This window comes from Euprymna scolopes, chromosome 38 (genome assembly GCF_053919585.1).
Source record: "Euprymna scolopes isolate OS-2025 chromosome 38, ASM5391958v1, whole genome shotgun sequence".
NCBI lineage: Eukaryota > Metazoa > Mollusca > Cephalopoda > Sepiida > Sepiolidae > Euprymna > Euprymna scolopes.
Window position 1 is genome coordinate 58483535 of NC_136519.1, and position 25000 is coordinate 58508534.

The 25000-nt window shown below is 31.9% G+C and overlaps 1 protein-coding gene across 3 annotated transcripts in view; it reads right to left on the minus strand.

Moving 5' to 3' along the window:
* Nucleotides 1-25000, minus strand: part of LOC145263161 (solute carrier family 28 member 3-like) — a 688175-nt gene that overhangs the window by 504483 nt on the left and 158692 nt on the right. For all 3 annotated transcript variants that reach the window (XM_080120169.1, XM_080120168.1, XM_080120170.1), the window contains exon 2: nt 23712-23771. In XM_080120169.1, coding sequence (XP_079976295.1) covers nt 23712-23754 — 43 coding nt within the window. In that variant the 5' untranslated portion in view covers nt 23755-23771. The remainder of the gene's footprint in view (nt 1-23711; nt 23772-25000) is intronic.

The following is a 25000-nucleotide window of genomic DNA, read 5'->3' on the forward strand; positions in this document are numbered from 1 at the left end:
CTTCTCACTAGCAACGATCTTTCTACGGAAGGGTAGTTGAAGAAAGGGAATTGTCATTGCTTTGGATTCAATTGTTTAGTTACTGGAATGTCAAAAGTTTTAAAATTAAGAGAATTTGTTTATAAACATAAAAGAGACTCGGCATTGTTCAAAGCGCATTATTTTTGCTTAAAACATAACTTTGAATGTTTTTGACAATGCGTCAGTTCATTCATCGTAGCTAATGAAGAATATATTAAGTAGCATATTTTTCACAAAAGAATTCGAAAATAATAAACTAACCCTAAAGATGAAGATAGAAATTTACATACCCAGATACCAACACCTTTCAAAATCGTTATACAAATACCAAAACAAAATTTAAAGTGTAGTGTAAATTTAATATTTTTATCTGAAATTTAATGAAATAAAAATTAAAGTAAAAGATCTAAAAGCAGTCGTAAAACATCTAATTACTAAGTACCATGCATAAAAGCAAGACACGGCTATTGACAACAAACGGCCCAGTGGGTCAAGGTATAAGTCAGTATATCTGATCTACGATTGCAGCAATGTTGTTAATTTTCTCTGATCACCATACCATTGAGAAGCGCTAAAAGCATTTTGAACAATGGGGTAAATGTCCATTAATTGATGTAAGCGAATATGAAGTTGGAAACAGGGGGGGGGATAACAGAGAAGAAAGACCAGCACGTAAACACTTATGTATAAAACGTTTGGGTTTCTTGATCGCTCATTGGTGAGAACGTAACATGGGCGATTCATGTTTGATGGAAACGTAACATGTATGATCTCTCATTGATGAAAATATAATATATATAATATATATAATATATGTAATATATGTAAATGAACACAAATGCACATATATTAGACATATCCAAATTACTAATTATTATGTATAATGGCTTATAATAGAGTATATATATATATATATATATATATATATATATATATATATATATATATATATATCGTTTGTTGAATAAAATATTCATTAAAACACTTGTGCATTTTTATATTTTATCTAATAATCAATACAAACTCAGTCCGGATACAACATTAAAAGGTCAAAACTAGCAACGCACGGCTTTGTTTCGAGAATTTTTGAACAACTACAAGTAATCGTATTGTTGCCTTTGTTAAACGAATATCGAAAATGTTTTGCAGCTTACACTTACTTTTGCATTGATCAAAAGATTCTCTTTTATTATAAAATCTATTATCAAATCGTATTCTATTCATTGTACAATTTTTATGCCCAATTCAGTTTACTATATTTCTTCAGATCAATGCATTATCTTTCAGTGCACAATTTAAAGGGTGTGGCGCAGAATCTGTTTCCATGACACCATCCTCCAAAACATTACCTTTTCCATTTTTATTTCCTGGGTGGGGGATTATATTGCATCTGTTCTTTCGTCGTTAACTTATTCTCCACACTTTTACCTTCGCATGGGGGGGGGCAGTGTATTATATTTTCATTAGTATAGGTATTTTTCTTAGCTTAATAAATTTTGATCAACCATCACAAGAAATCCTAAAGTTTAGGATAGAAAAAGTCGCTTCAGCGTCCGAAACATATCACTGGTAATTAGTGACTTCAGTGCTGTATTGATTAAAAGAAAATGAGTAAAAACTACGAAAATTTAAAATATTTGAATTCTGTGACCTTACTACTTATGATCATCGAAATTTACATTAATAATTTACATTAATAACGGCTATAATAGAGCTAAGTGAGAACTTTTATTAAGTGAACAATCCTGCTCAATAATCAATTGCCTCGCTGACTCCAGTTAGCGGATTTGGGATTTATCATATTTTAATAATAACATTGTTTGATGAAGAAAACAATTTCGAGAGATTAGTATGAAAAGTCGTTTTGGCCAAGTTTAGTAGCAGAGTCTGACCCTGATGTTAACTTTCAAGAACGGTCGACGTGAGAGCAAACTTGATGAAAATTTACTTCGATAGGAGATTATGCACGTTTGGCACAGAGCCAATCAGAAAAGAAAGAGATATGCCATAACGACCTCTGATTCGCTAGTTTGAACTAGGCGAGCTTCATTCACAACCCATCACGCGAATATGTAAGCTTGTGCACGAGGGATTCTTAGTCAACTGAGCAGTAAAATTAAGGAGAATAGAATAGGGGTGAGTTGATAGCGAACTGAACAAAATAGCCCCTGGGAAATACGCCGACTTTGAAATACTGCTGTCAATTACTCTCTCACAAGCTGAAGCCTTAGTCAGATATTTTTGTCACATCTCGTATTTTGCACAAACAAAAATAGATTTGTGTTTGGTTAACACCCTTACAGTTGATCATTCCTCGCTTCACATTACCGCGAAGAAAGGTTTCTCCACACATCCACAACTACAGAATGTTTGTGACAACATAGGAAGAAAAGAACAAAAATCAAATTCATGAAATTATTGCTGCCAATTCCCACCTATCGAGATTTACAATATACGTGGATTATGGGTGACTGTTTCTCACCTAGAGAAACAGTCAACCATAATTCGCAGATGATGCGACGCGTGTTAAACTGTGAACTCTGAAGTGATTTAATTCCAACTGCCTATACGATAATCTTGTACAGTGGTTTGATATTAGTACTAACCGCTATTGGTCGCAAATAGTGCGACCTGCGTTAAACTGTGGATTCTGAAGCGATTTAATTTCAACTTCCTATACAGTTTTCTTTGAACAGTGGTATTGTATTAGAACTTTGTAGTCATATAGTTTATGTTAATATAATTTTTTGTAAGAAAGAAACTGGATTTTTTATTTATTACTTCTGCGAAGGTGTTTGCATTGCTATCAGACCGGATGATCAACTTGAGTTATTTTTCAGGGAGAGGGTGGTGACCCGCAGATCAACAAAAATAATCACAACGTAGAGTGTGGCCGCACATATCTCCCTGGATTGACGGACTTTTCCAATTGAAATAAAATAACCAGAATCCCTCGTCAAACTCTGTTCCGTGTAGACGATGAGGCCAAACTGTCGTGTTGTGAGAAATGTTCTGGGTGACTAGAATAACTGTTGAACTATGTTGGGGCGTTCCGTGACCGGAAAAGTCTAAAACGAACTCATATGAGTATAAAATAGACTTCGTGGCTTAGTGGGGGATGCCCTTTTCTCAACCTTGCAACCTCTCTCCCACAGGAGAGACGTTGCGAGCCTATCCTTGTTTTATCGTTATTTCCATGGCAGGTGCCCGTCTGAACTCCAATCTCTGGTCCCCCCTCGCTAATCTTTCACGAAAAACACCCGTCTAGCCGAATCCACTGTGAAAATTTCCCCCACTCTTTCTCTGTGCCTAAATCAAAACGTGGATTCCATGAACAAAGCTTCTTTCTTAGAACTGCGCGCCTGTGGAACTCTGTTCCGTCTGCCTGCTTCCCACCTGACTACAATTTGGATGTGTTCAAGTCCAACGTTAACAAATTCCTAATGAACCGCCCCCTTAAGTAAACACTTCATCAAATCTCCACACTAACGTAATGTACTTGCAATAACCCTTATCCCTGAGTGGCTTCCGGGCCTTGATAAGTGGTGACCACTGTGTAAAATATATATATATATATATATATATATATATATATATATATATATATATATATATATACCGGCGTACCTCTTCAAGGTTGGACAAGTCAGGTTAATTATAACCGACAGTTCGGGAAGCCAAAAAATATTTACATGATTTCATGCTCGGCTGAGAAAAAGGGCAGATTCTTACAACAAGAACATTAGGATCCAACTTATCTCGATGCATATTTATCCCAACATTCTTACCCGTACTCAACTAACCAAACGTTTTAGGGAACTACTAAATGGAGAATTCCCAAGTTGTATCTCATACTACTGACTGAATAATATGACTTCTTTCAATATTTGCTAGATAGATATATGTTACTATTAAACCTGTTATATAATGTTATAGAGCCACTATGTCCTCTAAGGTTTTTATGTTTTCTATGGTTGTTCATTGTTTCTATGCCTATATTTTGTTTAATCTCTATTCTTTGATCCACTATGCTATTTTATTCTTATATTTTATATTATATTATCGTATTTATTTTTGGCAATATTTTCCATTATTATAATCCTCGACTTTACAACATTTCGATGCTTTCTTCTACTAGAATTCCAGCTCTATTTTAATTCATTGTTCCTCTCAAACCTCAACTATCTCCACGCTTATACAATGGCTATACCATATCCCTGCGTTTTTAGTACTTTTCTTTCATCCTTTATGTTTTATATTTCATATATACACACACACATATATACATATATACATATATATATATATATATATATATATATATATATATATATATATATATATATATATATAGATAGATAGATAGATATAGATATGTATATGAATATATATATATATGAATATGTATATGTATATATATATATATATATATATATATATATATATATATATATATATATATATATATATATATATATAGTCAAATATTTCTTTCTCTTATATAATTTTACAATTTCATCCTCACTTCTCCTTTCTGACTAAAATCAGAAGGCTTTGAAATGCCTAGATAAAAAGGGCGTTCATAACTTCTGTTTCAATATGATGTGAGCTCCTTATTGAACTGACAAGCATATTCTTTCATACCTATATTTATTTTGTCTTGCCTATATATATATATATATATATATATATATATATATATATATATATATATGAAGCTGAATGTCTGTGTGTGTGTGTCTGTTTGGTTACGAATAGGCTCCTATATGGTTGACTATTTTAAAATGCTGATTACATATAATCATAAAAGATGTATCGAGACAAAGAAATGGGTATGTTTGATCTGGCAGAATGGTGGTTCATTAAAATGGTGGGGTTTGCGTTCACGCCTGGTCCACAAAGTATAGAAATAAAAAATAAAAAATAAAAAAAAAACGTTTACAAGTGTTTTTGATATAGATGTACATAAGAATACTTTGATAAGTATGTTTTAACTTAAATAGGGATGATATAATAAAATTGTGGGGTCTGCGTTCGTTCCTGGGCTTCATGGAATGGAAATAGGCACAAACTTTAATAAAGACTTTTCATATCTATCTGTGTAAGTATACTTTTATAATTATGTTTCAGTTTGAAGAAATATGTCACAAAGTTTAACAAGATTTTTTTATATAGATCCACAGAATATTGTGACAAGTGTTTCAGTGTGAACAGGAACGGTATAATAAATTATGGGGTTTATCTATTTTATTTTTACTTTCATCATATTTTGCTTTGATTTTGATACCCCCAAATTCAAAGCTATCTCTTTACAACCCTTCATTTTCATACTTTCATAAATCAGAGTCCATTTTCTGTAGGCTGTTTTTGAACCCAGTCAACGACGGGTACTTTTGCTAATATATATATATATATATATATATATATATATATATATATATATATACACTTTCTTTAATAATTGGTATTAAAGATTCTAAAACTATCTAAAAATGCAAATCTACTCGGAAGAATTATGCCAAATATTAGCGTGAATTCTCCTTAAGAATCATGTTATGTATTTTTTAGATTATTCTTTCACTGGAGTAGTTGAAAGTAGGTTAGTGTCGTTAAATTTTCTTAATTCAGTAGTGAAATGTAGTTATTACAAAAAACAGCTTTTAAGAATAATATTCCATAGTGCTTTATCAACAATTATGGCCGCCATCTTCGCCATCTGCTTCTAAATCTGTTTGAAGTTTAATTTGAAATTCTGTTCTGTAAAATTTTGTTCCGTTTCGTTTTGTCTCATTGTATTTTTTTTTTCACCAATAAGCTTCCAAGAAAATTTATATTACCGATCCCAAGTTTCATCGGGAACATCTTAGGTATACGAACTTACCCAATAAACTGCATATATTATGGGCCTATTTGCTAAGAAGTTATTTTATGAAAGAAATTTTCGATTGTACGTGTCTTCTTTTAAAATGTTGTCTATAATCTTATTTCGGTACCGCTGCACCATACGAATGGACATGAAGCTAACTCTGTTTAGTAAAAGTAAATGACAAAGTGTCGAAACGGTTCCAAATGAAAAGCTACAGAATAAAAATATGAAAATAATTATGAAAAATCGGAACTTGATCTTTTTGTGTCTGATTATTCCAATTGCTTTTTTATCCTCATTGCGTAAGTTATGTCATAGAATGCAGTCTTCAGTGACACTCTTAAAAGTTCAATCTTCAGTACAAACGATAATAAGAATACGGTTGCGAACGTCTACCCAGTCATGATTGACAAAAAAAAGGGCATGCACCTGCGTGTTCTGTTCGAAATTTCGTGCAGGTTTTTGAGTTCAACAAAATACACTTGTAGAAAAAGGGAGGTTACATGAGCCAGCACATTGTAAGGATAACACTTACAACGATAACAATGGATCTAATAATCCAAGTAATACAAATTTAGTACTCTAATTTAAAAGCATTTGTCTTGTCTAAAATATGGAAATACCTTTCTATTTGTATATTTTGGTAAATATCGGAACACGATTTCCTTATTGAAATTGCTTAGGTCGTAAATCTATAAATACTGGCGCCAAAAAGTGCCGTCGTTTTATGCGTCTTCCTGCGTTTCTACATGATGCTGAATCTACTAATACATTGTTACAGTTTCAACCTGCATATTCTTTCAACGCTTCAAACAAACTATATTCCCAAAACCACTAGCCTTGATCAAGAAGAGACTAAAGCTTGCTGCTATAGTTTCAAATGATCTGAAATAACAGCAACGGAACACTTGATTCCAAATATTTCTCATATGTTATGTTTCCCCTCTTCTGGAAAAAGGATACGATTATGAATAACTCCAGTATTAAATAATCTTTGAACACTGTTGAAATGTACTTTTTGTAGAGAAACCAAAGAGGGGAGATATAACATATTTGGAATCAAGTCTCCCATTTGCATTTCAAATTATTTAAATCTATAGCAACAAGTTTTTAGTCTCTCCTTCTATCAACACCAAAGATATGGGGGAAATATCAGATATTTTTTAACTTATATGTAAAACTAGAATAACAAATGCCTATGATTGAAACATTTTATGGCTGTATAAAGCGCCAAAAAGGCATTGGGTAATGGATTATCCCTTTAATGAGCGCCTTAAAAGGCAAATGTCATATAGCTTACTATACAATTGAGGTCATTACATTTCCAACGAGACTTCATTTATTAAATTCTAATCAATAGTCGCTGAGATTTGGAACTTATAAATTGCCAAAAAATTAGGTATATCTATTTATCTATATCTATATATATATGTTGTGGTGTTAGTATTTGAATAATTGACAAGGAAGACACAATAACAGTTAATTAAATATGTATTTATGAAAATTCAATAAGAAGGTAATTAACCTATATTTTGGCTAGTGACAACAACCATACTCTCTGCGTGTCTGTCTCTGACTAATTTCATAAACCGATCCTCGTTACCTGGAAGTGACGTCATGGACGAATGTTACATCATGGAATAGTTCATTATTCCAGAGAGTAGGGGTAGGATCGATCATTAGTGGATCGGTGACCTTTCTTTTCTGAACAGACCATCGTTGTTCCGGTGTTTTTGCGAGGGGAGGGGGTCGAGATCAAATGTCTCGAAAATAGTGTCAATCGGTCGGAGGAATCCAACGATGGTGTATCGCTGGTGTCGGACCATGTTGTTTTTGTTTCTTTTGCAATGCGTTGCTTTGTGGGGTTTTCCTGCCACATTCATTGCATATTTTGTTTCTGTAAAAAATCTAATGGACCAATGTTGTTCGACACAACGGTTGCGCAACCTTGTGGGCGAATTCGGTTTGGAGATTGGATGGCCACTCTTTAGTTGTGCTTGGTTTTTCCTGCAGTTTGTTTTTTTCCCCCGTGAGAGAAATCCTTTGGTCTGAAACTAGTCCTTCGTACGTATGACACGCTTTATGCCTCGATGTTTTGCGAGTCGTTATTTACATTAACTACACGTCAGCAATCCTCGGCAAACTTCGGAAGAATGAGTCCGTTTTTACTTACGAGTCGAGATAGAACTCGTCGTCTTATGTCTCCGTTGCGGAGAGGAGACCGAAAAAGCTAGTTGAAAATCGTCACGGTATTTGTTAACAATAGACGCGAAGGTGAGATAGTTATTGTCATTGCCTTTTGTCAGGTTGAAGCACTTCAATCTCTTGTGAAAAAGCATCGCATTTAGGCTGAAGAGTTCATATAAGAGCTTGATTGCTTCTGAGAATTCCAGCTCGTTCGTCTTCCTGGAGAAAATAGAGTCAACAAACTTACTGTGTTTGTGGTCTCTTGCGCCTGTAAAAGAAGGCGAACCTTTTTAGTCTATAAAATATTCCTCCAGTTGTTGCTGGTGATCCATTTGAGCCTTAGTAATGCGAAATCATGGCTTTAAAGTCCTCCATATTGGATATCTTTCCGAGGTGAAGGACAAAAATGCTTTTCTGAAACTCGGAGAAGAAAAATCTTCATCTCATCACTCTTATCTTTTTCTCCATCGTCTTTCAGGACGCTTTTAGAAAAATCTTGAAGGAGGGGGGAAGAAAATGTTTGTTTTGTGTCTGTGTGTGTGAAGACTGTCAGGTCTCACTTTGGTATTTCCATATACAAAACTTTAAAACAAACTAACATGGAGGGAGAAAGATTTTTTTTCAAAAATTTACGCAAACAAAAATGTCTTCATTTCATAAAATGAAATGTTCATTTCCAACAATAGTCAGGAAAAGAAAAAAATATATTTCTCAAAGGAAAAATATTGAACAAGTTTCAGTTTTCCAGTCCATAAAATAAAATATTCATTTCCGACGAGACTCCAAAAAAGAAAAAATATTCAGACTAGAAGAGAAAAAACTTGAACATTTCAGTTTTCGATGAATAAATAAAAGAAACAAGTCAACTACGAACACGCAAACTTTTGTCAACCTTTAAAATTAAGCAGTTCTTCTTTTCAAGCTGAAGAGACTAATTTGCCTAAAAATGTTAATTTAGTTTAATTCTTATTCTTGTCTTCACAAAGTACAGCATAACGTTTATTTCTTATTTCTTTTTCCTTTGGTACAAGTAAGAAAATGGTAAGTCCAAGAGTATAACTTGTTAGATTTATGGTAATTCTAATGTTTTTGTTCGGTTAGAGATTAGCAATAACTGTGTAAAGGTGTTACCATGCCTAAAGCAAGGAAACTAACCGAGGTAGAGTGCTCTCGAATTCTAGGATTCCATAAGCAAGGTTTGTCACAGGGATCGATAGCAGCTAAGGTAAATCGCAGTAAAACTGTTATTTGCAACTTTCTAAAGAACACTGAGAATTATGGAAAAGCAAAATGCTTTGGTACGCCCCCCCCCAGAATTTCTCCTGCATTGAGTAGGAAAATCAGACGGGTTTTTATGAATGACAGAGGACTTTCTTCTAGTCGAATTAAGTCGGTTACAGATGCTGATTGCAGTCCAATAAACATCAGAAAAAAAGGCATGGTAAATAAAAAGCTTAAACAAATTTCTCGATTGCTTCCATGTCAAAAAGTGAACCGCTTAAGATTTGGTTGTGAATACCAAACCTGGGGCGTTGAGAAGTGGAAGAAAGTCCTGTTTTCTGATGAAAAAATTCAATTTAGATGGTCCTGATGGCTTCCAGCGATATTGTCATGACAAAAACATGGCATTGAAATTTTTTCCACACATCATAGTTGTAGAAGGTCCGTAACAGTATAGGGTGCCTCTTCTTACAGAGGGACGATGGAGCTCCAGGTGGTGCAAGGTCGTCATACAGCTTCTGGTTATGTTAGCATGATACGAAAAGCATCTTTGATGATGGAGGGTCATCGTTTGTGTGGGGATGGATGGTTATTCCAACAGGATAATGCTGCAATCAACACTGCAAGACGGACATTGAGCTTTCTACAAGAAAATAGAGTCCATCTCTTGGGGTACCCTATATGCTCACCGGACTTGAATCCAATTGAAACTGTTTGGGGGTGGATGATAAGAGAGGTTCATTGAAATGGCCAACAATATTCAATAAAAAATGAAATTCGTGAAGGTATCTTCAGAAACTGGAGAAGGATCCCCCGCACTTTAATGTAACCCCTTATTTCTAGCATGCCCCAAATAATTTTTGAAGTTATCAAAAGCAGTGGAGGTAGAACTCATTATTAAGTTTGATTGTTGAATGTTTTCATACACTTTTTGTACAATTTAATAGAATTTTTGTCACTGGTCTTATAATTTTCATCATGTGTAAAACGCATAATTTATTATAAATGTAAATTTCAAAAATAAATCTTTGGAATGTAGCTTTTTGTTTTCATAACCTTTTAGATTATTGTATTTGTAACATTCATTCAGAGTAGTCCAAAATCTATCCTTAAATATAGTTTTTTTTAAAAAGATTTTTAAGTACTCTTAAATTTTCGATCAGCAGTATATATATATATATATATATATATATATATGTATATATATATATATATATATATATATATATATACCCACACAGGCTCTTCAGTCTTGGACAAACTATGGATACCCACGAAAATGTGCATGCGCGTGAAATGTTTGTGGCAAGAGGTGCGTAATCCCATCCACACTTCTCTTGAGTCGACATCGTTAAATACCAGTGGCAAGTGAAGTGTATGTACAAAGTCTGGAAACAAATGCAGAGAGCAGATGCAACGCCTAAAATTCCCAGATGGTCGCCCATCTGGCACTAACCAGGCTCAACGTTGCTTTTCGCTGATCTGACGAGAACCGATGTGTCAACGCGATTATACAGTATATATGCATATATATAATTACACGTATGTATATATGAATTCGTATTACTGTCTGTTTGTTTGTTGTTCAATATTTGATTAATATATACAAAATATTCATTACTTTATTATTTCATGTATTTCTATATATAGTATGATTCTTGCAAAATATACAATTAAGAGGCCACCTTCTTTGCATATTACAGTAAGGAAAATTTATTTTACTTAATAGCTGTATGTTAGTCAAATTTTCTAACCAGAGCATTGATTTAAATGTTCTATTTTTGACTCATTTAATCAACTTTAAAAATAATTATATTGATAATATATGTAATTTAATTTATTTGGAATTATTATTTCCGACATCGATTTTTTTAGAAACGTAGAGTTATTTCCCACTGTACACTTCGAAAAATTAATAAAACAAAAACTCTGTACCAAATAATTTAGTAAGTTTCTAGCGTGAAAAAATTATTCTATGTAGACAGAAAAATGTTTTGCTTTTTTTAAAAATATTCGAACAAAAGAAAGACTTACAAATAAACTGAGAGTATTTCATTTGTGTTTTTAGGAGTTTTATTTTTTTAAACTTCACTTAAAATACACGTTCCTGTTAATGTTTATAAATATTATTTTCCGGCTATGCAATCGTTGTGGTACAGTGTGTAAAAAATTTTGCAAATTACCTTTTCCCTTCTTTCGCGTTTCAGTTTTGAGCCTGCTTATGCGGCTATTTTTTGTGGTCGCTCGGGCATTTGCTGCTATTTTTATTGGGGCAAAAGTTGTTTTGATTCATTTAATTATTATTTTATTTTATTTTGGGAGGATCCAGCGCATGGGAAACAAAAAGTACTCAATATCTGAAGAATAGCTTCTTCTCTTTGTATCCTTTCTGCGGAAAGATCTGGTGGAGAGTGTATCACGTACTTCTTTTTTTTTTGAACGATTACATTTACATGTGCTTATCCTTTATTTTATATTTGAAATTGTTGTGGGGTTATCGACGTTGCCCACGATGAAAATGCGTAACATCCTTAGTATGGCAGGTGTGTTTCAAACAGAACTTCATGTCGACTCGGGCAACGCTGTGTACCCATACTAGCGTATATATATATATATATATATATATATATATATATATATATATATATATATATATATATATATAGTTGAGCACTTTCAGTTAAATTAAGTCAGTCAATTTAGCTCTTATGCATAGATCATCGTATAACGATTAGATCACTGTCTGACTGACGTAAAGAACATTTAAAAATAAAATGTTTAAATTCGACGTTATTTCACGCGGTTAATGGTAGCCAAATGGATAAGTATTTGCTAATCGATGGCTCGTGTTGCCGAGTTTGAATCTGTCGACTGGTGTTAATCGTAACACCCTACACAGAAGATTACCGAAAGGATGAAACACTTGTGTCTGTACGTATTAAATTATTATAGTAAAAAAAAATAATTATACATTATATATATATATATTTATATATATATATTCGTATTATATATATATATATATATATATATATATATATATATATATTCGTAGCCTAATTGAATATATAAATGCTCATATTATTGGTTCTATGAATGAAACTACATAAAAGTTTGTAAGGCCTTTTTAAAGATTATCATTCAAACACGGTAGTGTTTTAATATATGGTTAAATGGCAGTTTTAGTCATTTAGTACTGCTTTAAAGTTTCACTGCTCACTCATTTATCGATGGGGGAAAAATAAGACTGAAATTAAACAAAGAACAAGTGAATTTATTGGAAGTCAGGAAAAATCATGGATTACAATAGAAAAATGAGAGCATGAAAAGTAATAGGGTTAAGCTTTATAACTTAAAATATTTCAGCATAAAGATTTTTAAAAATTCAATTTATAATTTATAATTTTATGACAATTTGTAAAAAAAGCAATATATTTTGAAAATAATAAAACATGCACAAATTTGCCTACATTTGTATATATGGTGTGCTGGGGAGCATTTGTTGCTTTTTGGATGAATTTGTTTTTTTTTTTTTCTGCTTCGTTGTTTCTCCCGGTGGCCTTGCCAGGCCAGTGACACACACACACACAGATATATATATATATATATATATATATATATAAAATGGAGATAAACATTGCAAAAATAAATGGGTTTTTATGTCATTATTATTGATGTATCTTCTGTCAGTTTTTTAAAACTTATTATATAATGTTCTTGTATTTGTTGTTGTAGTATTTTTTTACTAATTATTCTGTAAATTTTTCTGCTTATTATTAATAATGCATTGTTTGATTCTATTATGAAGCGTTATATTTGCACTAAAGTAAAATATCATCCGTCAGAAGTGAAGGCTAAATATATCCTCCAATCTATTTACAAAATGTGTGTTTCATAATAAACTTCATTTTTAACACATTGTAAAAAAGAAGGAAAGCGGGGTATCGTCATTGTTAAGATAGCATTCCTTTCCTAATTATTTGGAAACGTTACCATGACGACACATAATCAAAAAATGTCGTTTGTTAAGGTTTAGATACGCCCCTAAACAGTTTTTTCTTATTAAGACTATCACTCTTTAGTTTTAAATAGCATCTTCTTTTGGGCTGACACACATTTGAAAAAAAAACATCTTTGGTCTGACACACATTTGAAAAAACATCTTTGTTAAGCCACACTTTCGTAAAAAAACATATTTGGCAAGCAACACATTTGAAAAATAATCTTTGTGAAGCCACACTTAAAAAAAAAACATCTTTGGTAAGTCACACATGTGAAAAAACATCCTTGGTAAGCTACACTTTTGAAAAATATATTTTGTCTGTCACACGGTTAAAACAAACTTTTGGTCTACTACACAATTGAAAGAGCATCTTTGGTAAGCCACACTTAAAAAAACCTTTCGTGTGCCACACATTTAAAAGCCACACGTTTGAAAAAAAAACTCTTTGCTTGGAACACATTTAAAATAACATATTATGTACGCTGCACATTTGAAAAAAACATCATTGGTAAGCCATAAATTTGAGAGAACATCTTTAGTTTGAGACCTCTTTGTGAAAACATTTTTGGTTTGCAACACATTTGAAAAAACATCTTGTATATGCCACACATTTGAAAACATACATGTAGTAAGACACACATTTGAAAGTACGTCTAATGTAAGCCACACATTTAGAAGAACATTTTGATCTGCCACGCAATTAAAAACAAACAATCTTTTGTAAGTCACACATTTGGAAGGACATTTTTGGTTCGTCACACATTTGGAAAAAAAACATGTTTTGTCTGATACACATTTTAAAGAAAACTTTTGGTAAGCCACACATTAAAAAACACCTTTTGTCTGCCACACACTTTAAAGCACATTTTTTTGTCTTCCACACATTTGAAAAAACATTTTTGGTCTGCCTCTCATTTGAAAAAACATTTTCGGTCTGCCACATATTTGAAAAAATGCATTTTCTTTTGTATGTAATGCATTGGAACTAACGTTTTTTCTTGTATGTTACACATATGAACGCACATATGCGTTGGTCTGTCAATTTTATATGAAAGCACATATGCGTTGGTCTGTCAATTTTATATGGAAGCACATATACGTTGGTCTGTCAATTCCATATGAAATCAACTATTCCTTGGTCTGTCAATTTCATATAAAAACACATATGCGTTAGTCTGTCAATTTCATATGAAAGCACATATGCCTTGCTCTGTCAATTTCATATGAAAGCACATATGCGTTGGTCTGTCAATTTTATATGAAAGCACATATGCCTTGGACTGTCAATTTCATATGAAAGCACATATGCGTTGGTCTGTCAATTCCATATGAAAGCAACTATTCCTTGGTCTGTCAATTTCATATGAAAGCACATATACGTTGGTCTGTCAATTCAACCTTTCATCATTATGTTATGTTGGTTCTTTCATCATTTATTCAACCGACGTATCGTAGAACAGTCTAAAAGTTATCGAATTTAGTAGGCGGGATCAAAATTGGGAAGTGTTTCTCTTTCAACAATAACAAATTATATGCTAAGCGGATATTTTGAAACGCAATTTTAATCCGAATAAAATTACCTAACCCGATTTACCTTGGAAATTCTTCAGTAAATTTCAGAATCATTATCAATTATTTATGGACATTTTTATTGACGTCATAATTATATGTTTCCCAAATAATCTCGAACGAATACAATGTCAAAGAATTTTCACATAGTGGCAATTAACAAGTTAGCTTCGTTTACTGCGATATATGAAATGTAATGCTTTTAATTTCCCTCTCTTAATATAATCATTCACTCGAAATCTTTCTATTTTTTCTATCACTTTTATGATCGGATCTTCCTTATTATTTTCCCTTTCTTTCTTGCATTCATTTATCATCCTTTAAATCATTTTTTTCTTTTCTTTCGCCCCTCTCATACACTTATTTCACGCACGGTTATATTCACTTCTACATTTCCTCTATCCTTCTCCCTCACTCATTCATTCTATTTTCTTGCTGTATCACACAGGTTCCTTATTTCTTTAACTATATCAATCTTCTCTTTCTACCTTTGCACATTTTCTGTCTCGCTCAGGCCCATACATTTAGTTTTCCACAATCTTTATCTCTCATAGTTTCACCTACCGACGAGGGCTATTAATGAGACAAATTTCAGCTAAAAGTCAGATCTGGTCATAACTGAACTCCACAAAGGCAATAGCACAATAGCGTTTAACAATTACCATAAATAACTTTATATTTACAGTTTTTTTTGCATCCCGCTATATTTATTTCTTCCTTCATTAAAGATTTTACAATGTTTCTTTACAATATCGTCTTCTAACTCCAAGAATATTTTTAATAATTTTCCATTATCTATCTATCTATCTATCTATCTATCTATCTATTTATCTATCTATCTATCTATCTATCTATATATATATATATATATATATATATATGTATATATATATATATATATACAAATATAAGTACCTTAAAATCGTGGTTAAGACCAAATGAATCATTTCGATGTGAAAATCATTTTTATCATAGACGTCGTATACGTCAATGACGTTTACATCATACGCAGGTAAACGAAACTTCATTGTTATTTTATACTGTTTCCTTGTTATATATATATATATATATATATATATATATATATATATATATATATATATATATATATATATATATATATATATCAGACCTGATGAGTCATATACAGGACGCATATGTGTATGTAGGTCACTATATTATAGATATAATATATATATATATTTATATTCATAAATTTATATGTATATATATGTGCGTGTGTGTGTGCGTGTGTGTGCGTATGTGTGTATACTTCGAAAGTATTTTTCTTTAAGCATATTTAGTTGAATATTACAGACACTTATGTCTTAATATTTTTTATCGTTTGAAAATGCTTTATGAGTCGTCGGATTTCAGGGTTGAACTGATCAATGAAATTTTGTTGGTTGGTTTTATTGTTTATTCAGTTTCTCTAACATATATACTACTGGGTAAAAGTTCTTAGTAATTTGCACTGAAGTTTGAACCTCAAGAAGTTAATTTTTCACACCGTAATTTTACCAAGTACTCTATCCGCATCGCCAATTCTCAGCCCGGACGATGAAAAAATACAATTGCGAAATATTTAGAACTTCTACCTTATCATAGCTGGTGGAACGATAGCATACAACCTCCTACAAAGGAGCTAACCAAAAGCATTGTTTACCAAGTTCTTGATTGGTACGACCTCCTTTCATTTAATTTTATTATAAAAACACATTCAGTAACAAAAACATAACGAATGAAACCAAACTAGTTACTCAGTACTTGGAGATGAAAGCGAGCTTTCCCCAATAATCGTGCCGAAATAGTACGACATGTAATAATTTAGACGACCTATGTGGATTACTGTTGAATCATAACTCTGAAATTCTAAACTTTAAACACCTCCACATCTATTAAACTTTAATGAAATAAGATACACCTGTAAACAAAAAACTAAACTAAAGCGACACCATAAATCAGAAAAATGATTCTAAACACGCATTTAAATAAGTTCGTCTTTTAATTCGACAACTTTACAAAAAGATGATTCATATTATACAAAACAGAACAAAACAGGAGTAAAATCAATCAAACTTTTTTAAAGAGCACTCTCGATTAGCTAATGTAAACATTAAGCTGTGGGAGGAAATGCCAATGAATACGATTTGTAATCTAGACTATATATCGCGTGCATGTATAATACATCGACAATAATAATTCAATGCATGTTTGCCCGACGATTTCTAATGGGCATGAAACGAGAAATCTTCTATGTTTTTTAATTTTTATGAATATTTTTGAACTTACTAAGCCCACACAAACACACATACACACACACACAAACACACACACAAACACACACACACACACACACACATATATATATATATATATAGATAGATAGATAGATAGATAGATAGATAGATAGATATAGATAACAACAACAAATCTAAATTTATACGCAATAAAAATAAACAGTAAATTCATCTAGGTTTCGTGGCCTAACGGTTAAGGCGCCGGACTGTGGAAACATAGTCTTGAGTTCGATCCCTAGAAACGAGCTACGCTGATGAGAGTTAATCAAACTCGAAACCCGCGTGTACGTAGATTACTGTTTTAAAAATAATAAAAAAATAAATTAAAAAAAATATTATATATACGCCCAAACTAATTAGGGTGACTTTCTAAAATCTAGCTTCGAGGCGAATGTATCGTTTGAAAAAACAACAACAAATATATATATATATATATATATATATATATATATATATATATATATATATATATGCATGTATTGAGATTCAGAATAATCTATATATATAAAAGCGAAAATGGGTGTATGTATGTTGGCTTTTTGTGTATGTCCAAGAAAGGCTTTTTCCGAGAAGCAGTCTGTCGGCTCACAACTTCTTAAAACTTTTTACATCACATATAAATCATAATATCTATAAATCATAATATCTGCGAATTAACAACCGAGGTCGCCTTCTATTTTATTTGCTCGACTTCGGGAAGATAAATATTCAACATTTTTCGCTCGCCGCATGTGGATTAGGCTTTTTCGTATCATAAAAGCGACACTAATTCTGGCGGTATTTTTCCGTTCGCCGGAAATGTCCAAGTAGATAATGCCAAGGCCGGGACGAAAGGCTAAATAACTATTTTTTCGGTTCGCCGGAAATGTCCGAAAGCAATCAGCTTTGATCAATGTGGAAATATTTTCCTTATATCAGAAAATTGCTTATTCAATTTGGACAATCCCCTTTTTATGGGGAGCTGGTTTCCCCCACAACAGCTTGGGAAAGTCAAAATAAAAAAGCGTTCCCGCAATAAATAAATACTACCCCGCAGTCAAAGTTGACCTCATTAAAACGTGCACCTGCCAATTCTAAATAATTAAATAAATTCAAACGTTTCCGGTAGTATGTCGCGGGGGGGGGGGGCAATGGTTAACGTCGCACCTTTTTTTCAAACTTTAATTTCCAACTTTGTCTCAAGGGTTCGGGTTCGATCTTCACACTTACCTACCAAAACTTTTTTTTTATTTTACCCTCCCCCCCCCCGACACACACACACCTCCAAACACCCGGGAAACGCCGGGTACCCCCAGTAAGTTAGGAATAAAATCAAAAGGCGAAATATAGATTCACTTTGCATCTAGAATCAGCCAATACATTCAACAGTAAATATTAAATTACAATCACATTTATTTAATAATCACTTCTTCAGTGCAAAATTGAATGTTTATCATTTTGTTGCAGTTCAAGTTCACCAAGAATATTAAATTACACGTTTATTTATTTATTTATTTATCAACCCACTTATTTGCTTATGACTTTCTGTCAGCGGGTTACATATATATATATATATATATATATATATATATATATATATATATATATATATATAACATAAATTAAAATGGTAGTTTAATATAATATTTTATTTATTCAAAAGATTTAACTTTATATGTGAACACTTGTTTCAGATATTTTTAATCGATCTCTAATATCATCAGGCTCTGAAAAGGTATACTTTTTGGAAAATTTCGTTTTTCATCTCAGTGGACTCATTATGCTATACATCCAATAATGTCGTAGCTGAGACATGAGGCACATATGTAGTTAAAATATTTGTATAGACTATAACTCGGCAGAATAAATAATAAAATATTTTTAGTCATGATCCAAAAGTTCAACATCAACAATCACATTTATTTAATAATCACTTCTTCAGTGCAAAATTGAATGTTTATCATTTTGTTGCAGTTCAAGTTCACCAAGAAAATTTAGCGATACATACGCATACTTTCAACATTATTCCTGTAATTTTATATTTTTGTTGCCTGTTACTCTAATCGAAATGTGTACGATAATAGGGCGGAACGATCAAATTATCGATTTAGAATAGACGGCATGATTCCATTTTTGTTTGCTGAAAAGTTTTTTATCTTGTTGCAGACAATCTACTTGTTAGCCAATTGCAAATCCCAAGAGCGATAGGAAATTTCTATCATGTCTGAAATTGACACAATGTTTAACGAGCGAGATCGGAGATGCACCGCTGTACAACTCATACTCTCTATCGATCCAAGTTATGATAAGAGAACGATGGCCAGCACCTTAAAAATCCTAATCCGAACAGTTCAACGCTTGAGAGCATAGTTCAACGCATCAGATGACGCTTTGAAGGTGGTGGAACAGAAGCCGAAAACCAAGGACACCGCCAGGAAGACCCTGAAAAGGTCCTGGCAATTATCGAAGAAACTCCTCAGCGGCCTAATCGGCAGATTGCCAGAGATTTAGGCGTCTCACATGTGGTAAGGAGGATTTGAAGTGTAGGTCCTACAGCGTCAGACAAAATAGATGTTGACTTTGAAGACAAAGAACCTCAGGCTAATCAAGTCCACCATGCTACTCAACAAGCTGAAGCACTTAAGGAAGCCAAATATATTCTGGGTCTTTTCAGACTTAAATAATATCTGCCAGGACTAGGTTTAGAACAGTCAGAACATTCGCTAGATTACCACGAAAAGCAAGGACATGTCAAAGTAAATGAAAACAAAATTTACGACCATGGTTATGGATGTTGGTTTCGTTTCAAGTAGGGGCCACATCATTCAACCTCACATCTTCAAAATCAATTTGAAAGTAAACACCAAAGTGTACCTGGATGTGCTATAGCGTGTTATGATACCTTGTCCAATCAGGTGAGCGCTGGCTAACTCTGGTTGTGTCACCAGAGCTTAGCGGCAGTTTACATGTCTTAAAAGACCCAGGCTTTATTTTATCGTTCCACAATGAATTTGTTGCAATTGTTTTGCATAAATTATTTCTTGCAATTGGTTTGTATAAACTTATTTCTTGCAATTGGTTTGTATCACAGTATTTGTTGCAATTGGTTTGTATAAATTATTTGTTGCAGTTGGTGTGTATAACAATATTTGTTGCAATTGGTTTGTATAAATTATTTGTTGAACTCGGTTTGTGTAAAATTATTTGTTGCAATTGGTTTGTATAACAATATTTGTTGCAATTGTTTTGTATAAAATTATTTGTTGAACTGGGTTTGTATAAAATTATTTGTTGCAATTGGTTTGTATAACAGTATTTGTTGCAATTGGTTTGCATAAATTATTTGTTGAACTCGGTTTTTGTAAAATTATTTGTTGCAATTGGTTTGTATAAAATTATTTGTTGAACCCGGTTTTTGTAAAATTATTTGTTGCAATTTGTTTGTGTAAAATTATTTGTTGAACTCGGTTTGTGTCAAATTATTTGTTGAACTCGGTTTGTGTCAAATTATTTGTTGAACTCAGTTTGTATAAATCATTTGTTGCAATAGGTTTGTATAACAATATTTGTTGCAATTTGTTTGTGTAAAATTATTTGTTGAACTCAGTTTGTGTAAAATTATTTGTTGAACTCGGTTTGTATAAAATTATTTGTTGAACTCAGTTTGTATAAATTATTTTTTGCAATTGGTTTGTATAACAATATTTGTTGCAATTGTTTTGTATAAAATTATTTGTTGAACTCGGTTTTTGTAAAATTATTTGTTGCACTCAGTTTGTGTAAAATTATTTGGTAAAATTGGTTTGTATAGCAATATCTGTTTCAATATGTTTGCATAAAATTATTAATTACAATCGCATTGATAAAATAATCTGTTGCACTCCGTTTATATAATATTATTTGTTGCAATTGGTTTGTATAAAATTATTTGTTGTAATTGGTTTGTATAAAATTATTTGTTGCAATCGGTTTGTATAAAATTATTTGTTGCGATTGGTTTGTATAAAATTATTTGTTACAATTGGTTTGTATAAAATTATTTGTTGCAATTGGGTTGTATAAAATTATTTGTTGCAATTGGTTTGTATAAAATATCTATTGCAATTGGTTTGTATATGTTTCAATCGGTGTGTATAAAATTATTTGTTGCAATTGGTGTGTATAAAATTATTTGTTGCAATTGGTTTGTATAAAATATTTGTTGCAATCAGTTTGTATAAAATTATTTGTTGCAATTGGTTTGTATAAAATTATTTGTTGCAATTGGTTTGTATAAAATATCTATTGCAATTGGTTTTTATATGTTTCAATCGGTGTGTATAAAATTATTTGTTGCAATTGGTTTGTATAAAATTATTTGTTGCACTCGGTTTGTATAAACTTATTTCTTGCAATTGGTTTGTATAAAATTATTTCTTGCAATTGGTTTGTATAAAATTATTTGTTGCAATTGGTTTGTATAAAATTATTTCTTGCAATTGGTTTGTATAAAATTATTTGTTGCAATTGGTTTGTATAAAATTATTTGTTGCAATCGGTTTGTATAAAATTATTTGTTGCAATTGGTTTGTATAAAATTATTTATTGCAATTGGTTTGTATAAAATTATTTGTTTCAATTGGTGTGTATAAAATATCTATTGCAATTGGTTTGTATATGTTTCAATCGGTTTGTATAAATTATTTGTTGCAATTGGTTTGTAAAAATTATTTGTTGCAATTGGTTTGTATAAAATTATTTGTTGCAATTACTTTGTATAAAATTATTTGTTGCAATTGGTTTGTATAAAATTATTTGTTGCAATGTATTTGTATAACAATATTTGTTGAAATCGGTTGTGTAACACTATGTATTGCTATCGGTTTCTCTTGAAGCTAATCCTGTTTATTTTTGTTATTCTTAACAAATAAATAGAAAAGTAGATATATTCAACTTTATATCACAGCACGCCAGAATCTATATCAATGACATCTAAAAGCAAAAGATACATGTTTTTATTTTCAATTAGGATCTTTCTTTCTTTTTTATTCTGCGTCTTTCATGTCAATTTATAAATAAAAAAAAGTAATATGAAAATCTTCTCTTTCAAATTCTAGCTTCTATTTTTTCTTCAGTGTTCTTTCTCGTATTGATGTCCTTATTTCTAATCTGACGAAAATAAATGTTTATCTCAAATTTATGAAAAAATTTTCATAGAAAATACGAACTATCTAAATCATGTTATTTTACTACTGTTTGTTTGCCGGTAGGTTTGCTAGCATGACATCATAAGTCTGATACTGTAATGTGAGTCGCAACGTCTAATGTGTAGCATAAATAATAATGAAAAGTAATTTTAAAAGGTCGGAGAGTGCAACAGCCATAATACTGTGACCGTAAGAACAATGAGAATTCATGTTCGTAACATTTAAATATATTTACCTATTTACCACCGCCGGGTTAGGTTCGATATTTTATATGACATCATAAGTTTGATATTCTTATTCATATATATGGTTTTGAATCTGAATATATTTTTGTTTATGAACATAGAAGGACTTTCGTGTAAAGTGAATAAATGTGAAGGATAAAAATAAACTACTGGAGCGTACAAAAGATGAAACATTGTGAAAAATGGCAAATATGTTTTAAGATATCAATAAGAAAGTTAAAACAATCGAAAATAGTGACAATTAAACAATGCAAACAACAACGTAAATAATATCGTAAAAAGCTAGAGAGCACATCGGACGAAATAGTGTAAATATGTCAGAAATGTTTGAAGAATCTCATTAATAATGTCTTATCTCTGAGGATCGAAGAGTCGAACGATGAAAACGTTGTTTATATTTGAAAGAAAACAATTCTTTATCTCAGAAGAACATAGATGAGACAGACTGAAAGAAATTTACTAATATATGATTGACAAAAATAAAACAGGGTGGGGCATGTAATAAATAATGTAAATAAATAATAAGTAATTTAAAGAAGGCCGGAGAGTATAGCGGCCATAATATTGTAATAAATAATGTAAATAAATAATAAGTAATTTAAAGAAGGCCGGAGAGTATAGCGGCCATAATATTGTGATAAATAATGTAAATAAATAATAAGTAATTTAAAGAAGGCCGGAGAGTATAGCGGCCATAATATTGTGATAAATAATGTAAATAAATAATAAGTAATTTAAAGAAGGCCGGAGAGTATAGCGGCCATAATATTGTGGTCAACAATGGCAATGCAAACCCGTCACATGTAAAGGTATTGATCTATTTTCTACAACAGCAAGGTTTACTTATACTGGAAAATATAGCTCCCTCCAAAAGGGGAGCGCTCTAGACGGCCACAAAATTTGCTGTGATCAGATCCATCGGCATTCGCCGGTAGCGACGACTCAGATGCTCTCATTCCTAAAGACGTAAAAAAATCTCGCCAAACAAAACCATTCTTTGGCCCATTTCAAAAAGAAAATCGATACACATGGGACACATAAAAATATTCGATACTGGTATATATAATGCATAGAAAACGTGCGAGTGTCAAAATCAAACATTTTAAACGCCTTCAAAATGTGAAATGCACTTACCTGTTTCGGCAGCGACCGGCAGAAATGTGTGGTTATTTTTCATGATCTCCACGTTAGACACTACGATAAAAGAGAAAGAAGAAAAGAAAATGTCTTAAAATACAGCCAATTGAATCAAAAAAGCAAGTTAGATTAAGGTTTGGCTGTTAAATAATGTGCATCCCAACAATCAAGTGAAAAACCTATTCATTTCGATTCCGGTGTGACAAACGTGACTTGAACTTCCATGCGTGACTGAATAGGTAGCAAAAGTAGTTAAACATAATTGAACCAATGTAGCCTTCCGACATGACAGTCGAAAAATGAATATATAGCATTCATTTTTATTGACAAAGTATACTAGCATGAATACACACCGATGCCCAGAGCACAGAAAATAAAATGTAATGATTTTAAAACGTGGGGGCAACATCTTTATCTCAAATCTCTCTCTCTCTCTCTCTCTCTCTCTCTCTCTCTCTCTCTCTCTCTCTCTCTCTCTCTCTCCACATCTTTAAACGCATGGCTTTTTTCCTTAATACTTTAATCACGCGAAATACCTACGGAAATATTCTGTGTATCTGACAGTTACTTTTCGTTGAATAAATTGATTTTTATTCTCATAATTCTCGTAATGGACACGTCTATGTATATGAACAACCTCTACTTATACGATGAGAATAATGGAAATATTATTTCGACGAAAAATAGAGATAAAAAAGGAACAAACCAAGTTATGTGTTCATCAACGTTTCGTCTTTATTGCAAGACATTTACTGGATCCAGAGGAGGTCTCGCAATAAAGACGAAACATTAATGAATACATAACTGGGTTTGTTCCTTCTCGCTCTTTATATATATATATATATATATATATATATATATATATATATATATATATATATATATATATATATATAATGTGTATGTGTGTGTGTTTGTCGTACTTTCAATGTTAGTTTAACCATTCTCTAATAGTTTCAATGTGCTTCGAAGCATTTCCACGCAGAAGGATTTTGTTATTTGATTATTTAATTTGCATGATGTGTTCGTACGTACCGTAAACATGTATGTCAATTAGATAATAAAATGATAGACCGGCGTCTTCCTAAACTATGTATAGAAATTATATAGAAATAAATAATCTGACTATTTTTGATTATGTTTATATAATATAGGAAAATAACGGATCACTAATAACTGGTGCTTTACTAATATCTTTTTAGATGTCACGCAACATTGATTTGTTTTATTCTTCGTTTAATAATTCTAGGATTGAAACTTCGTTCTTGATAATAATCCTAAGATAC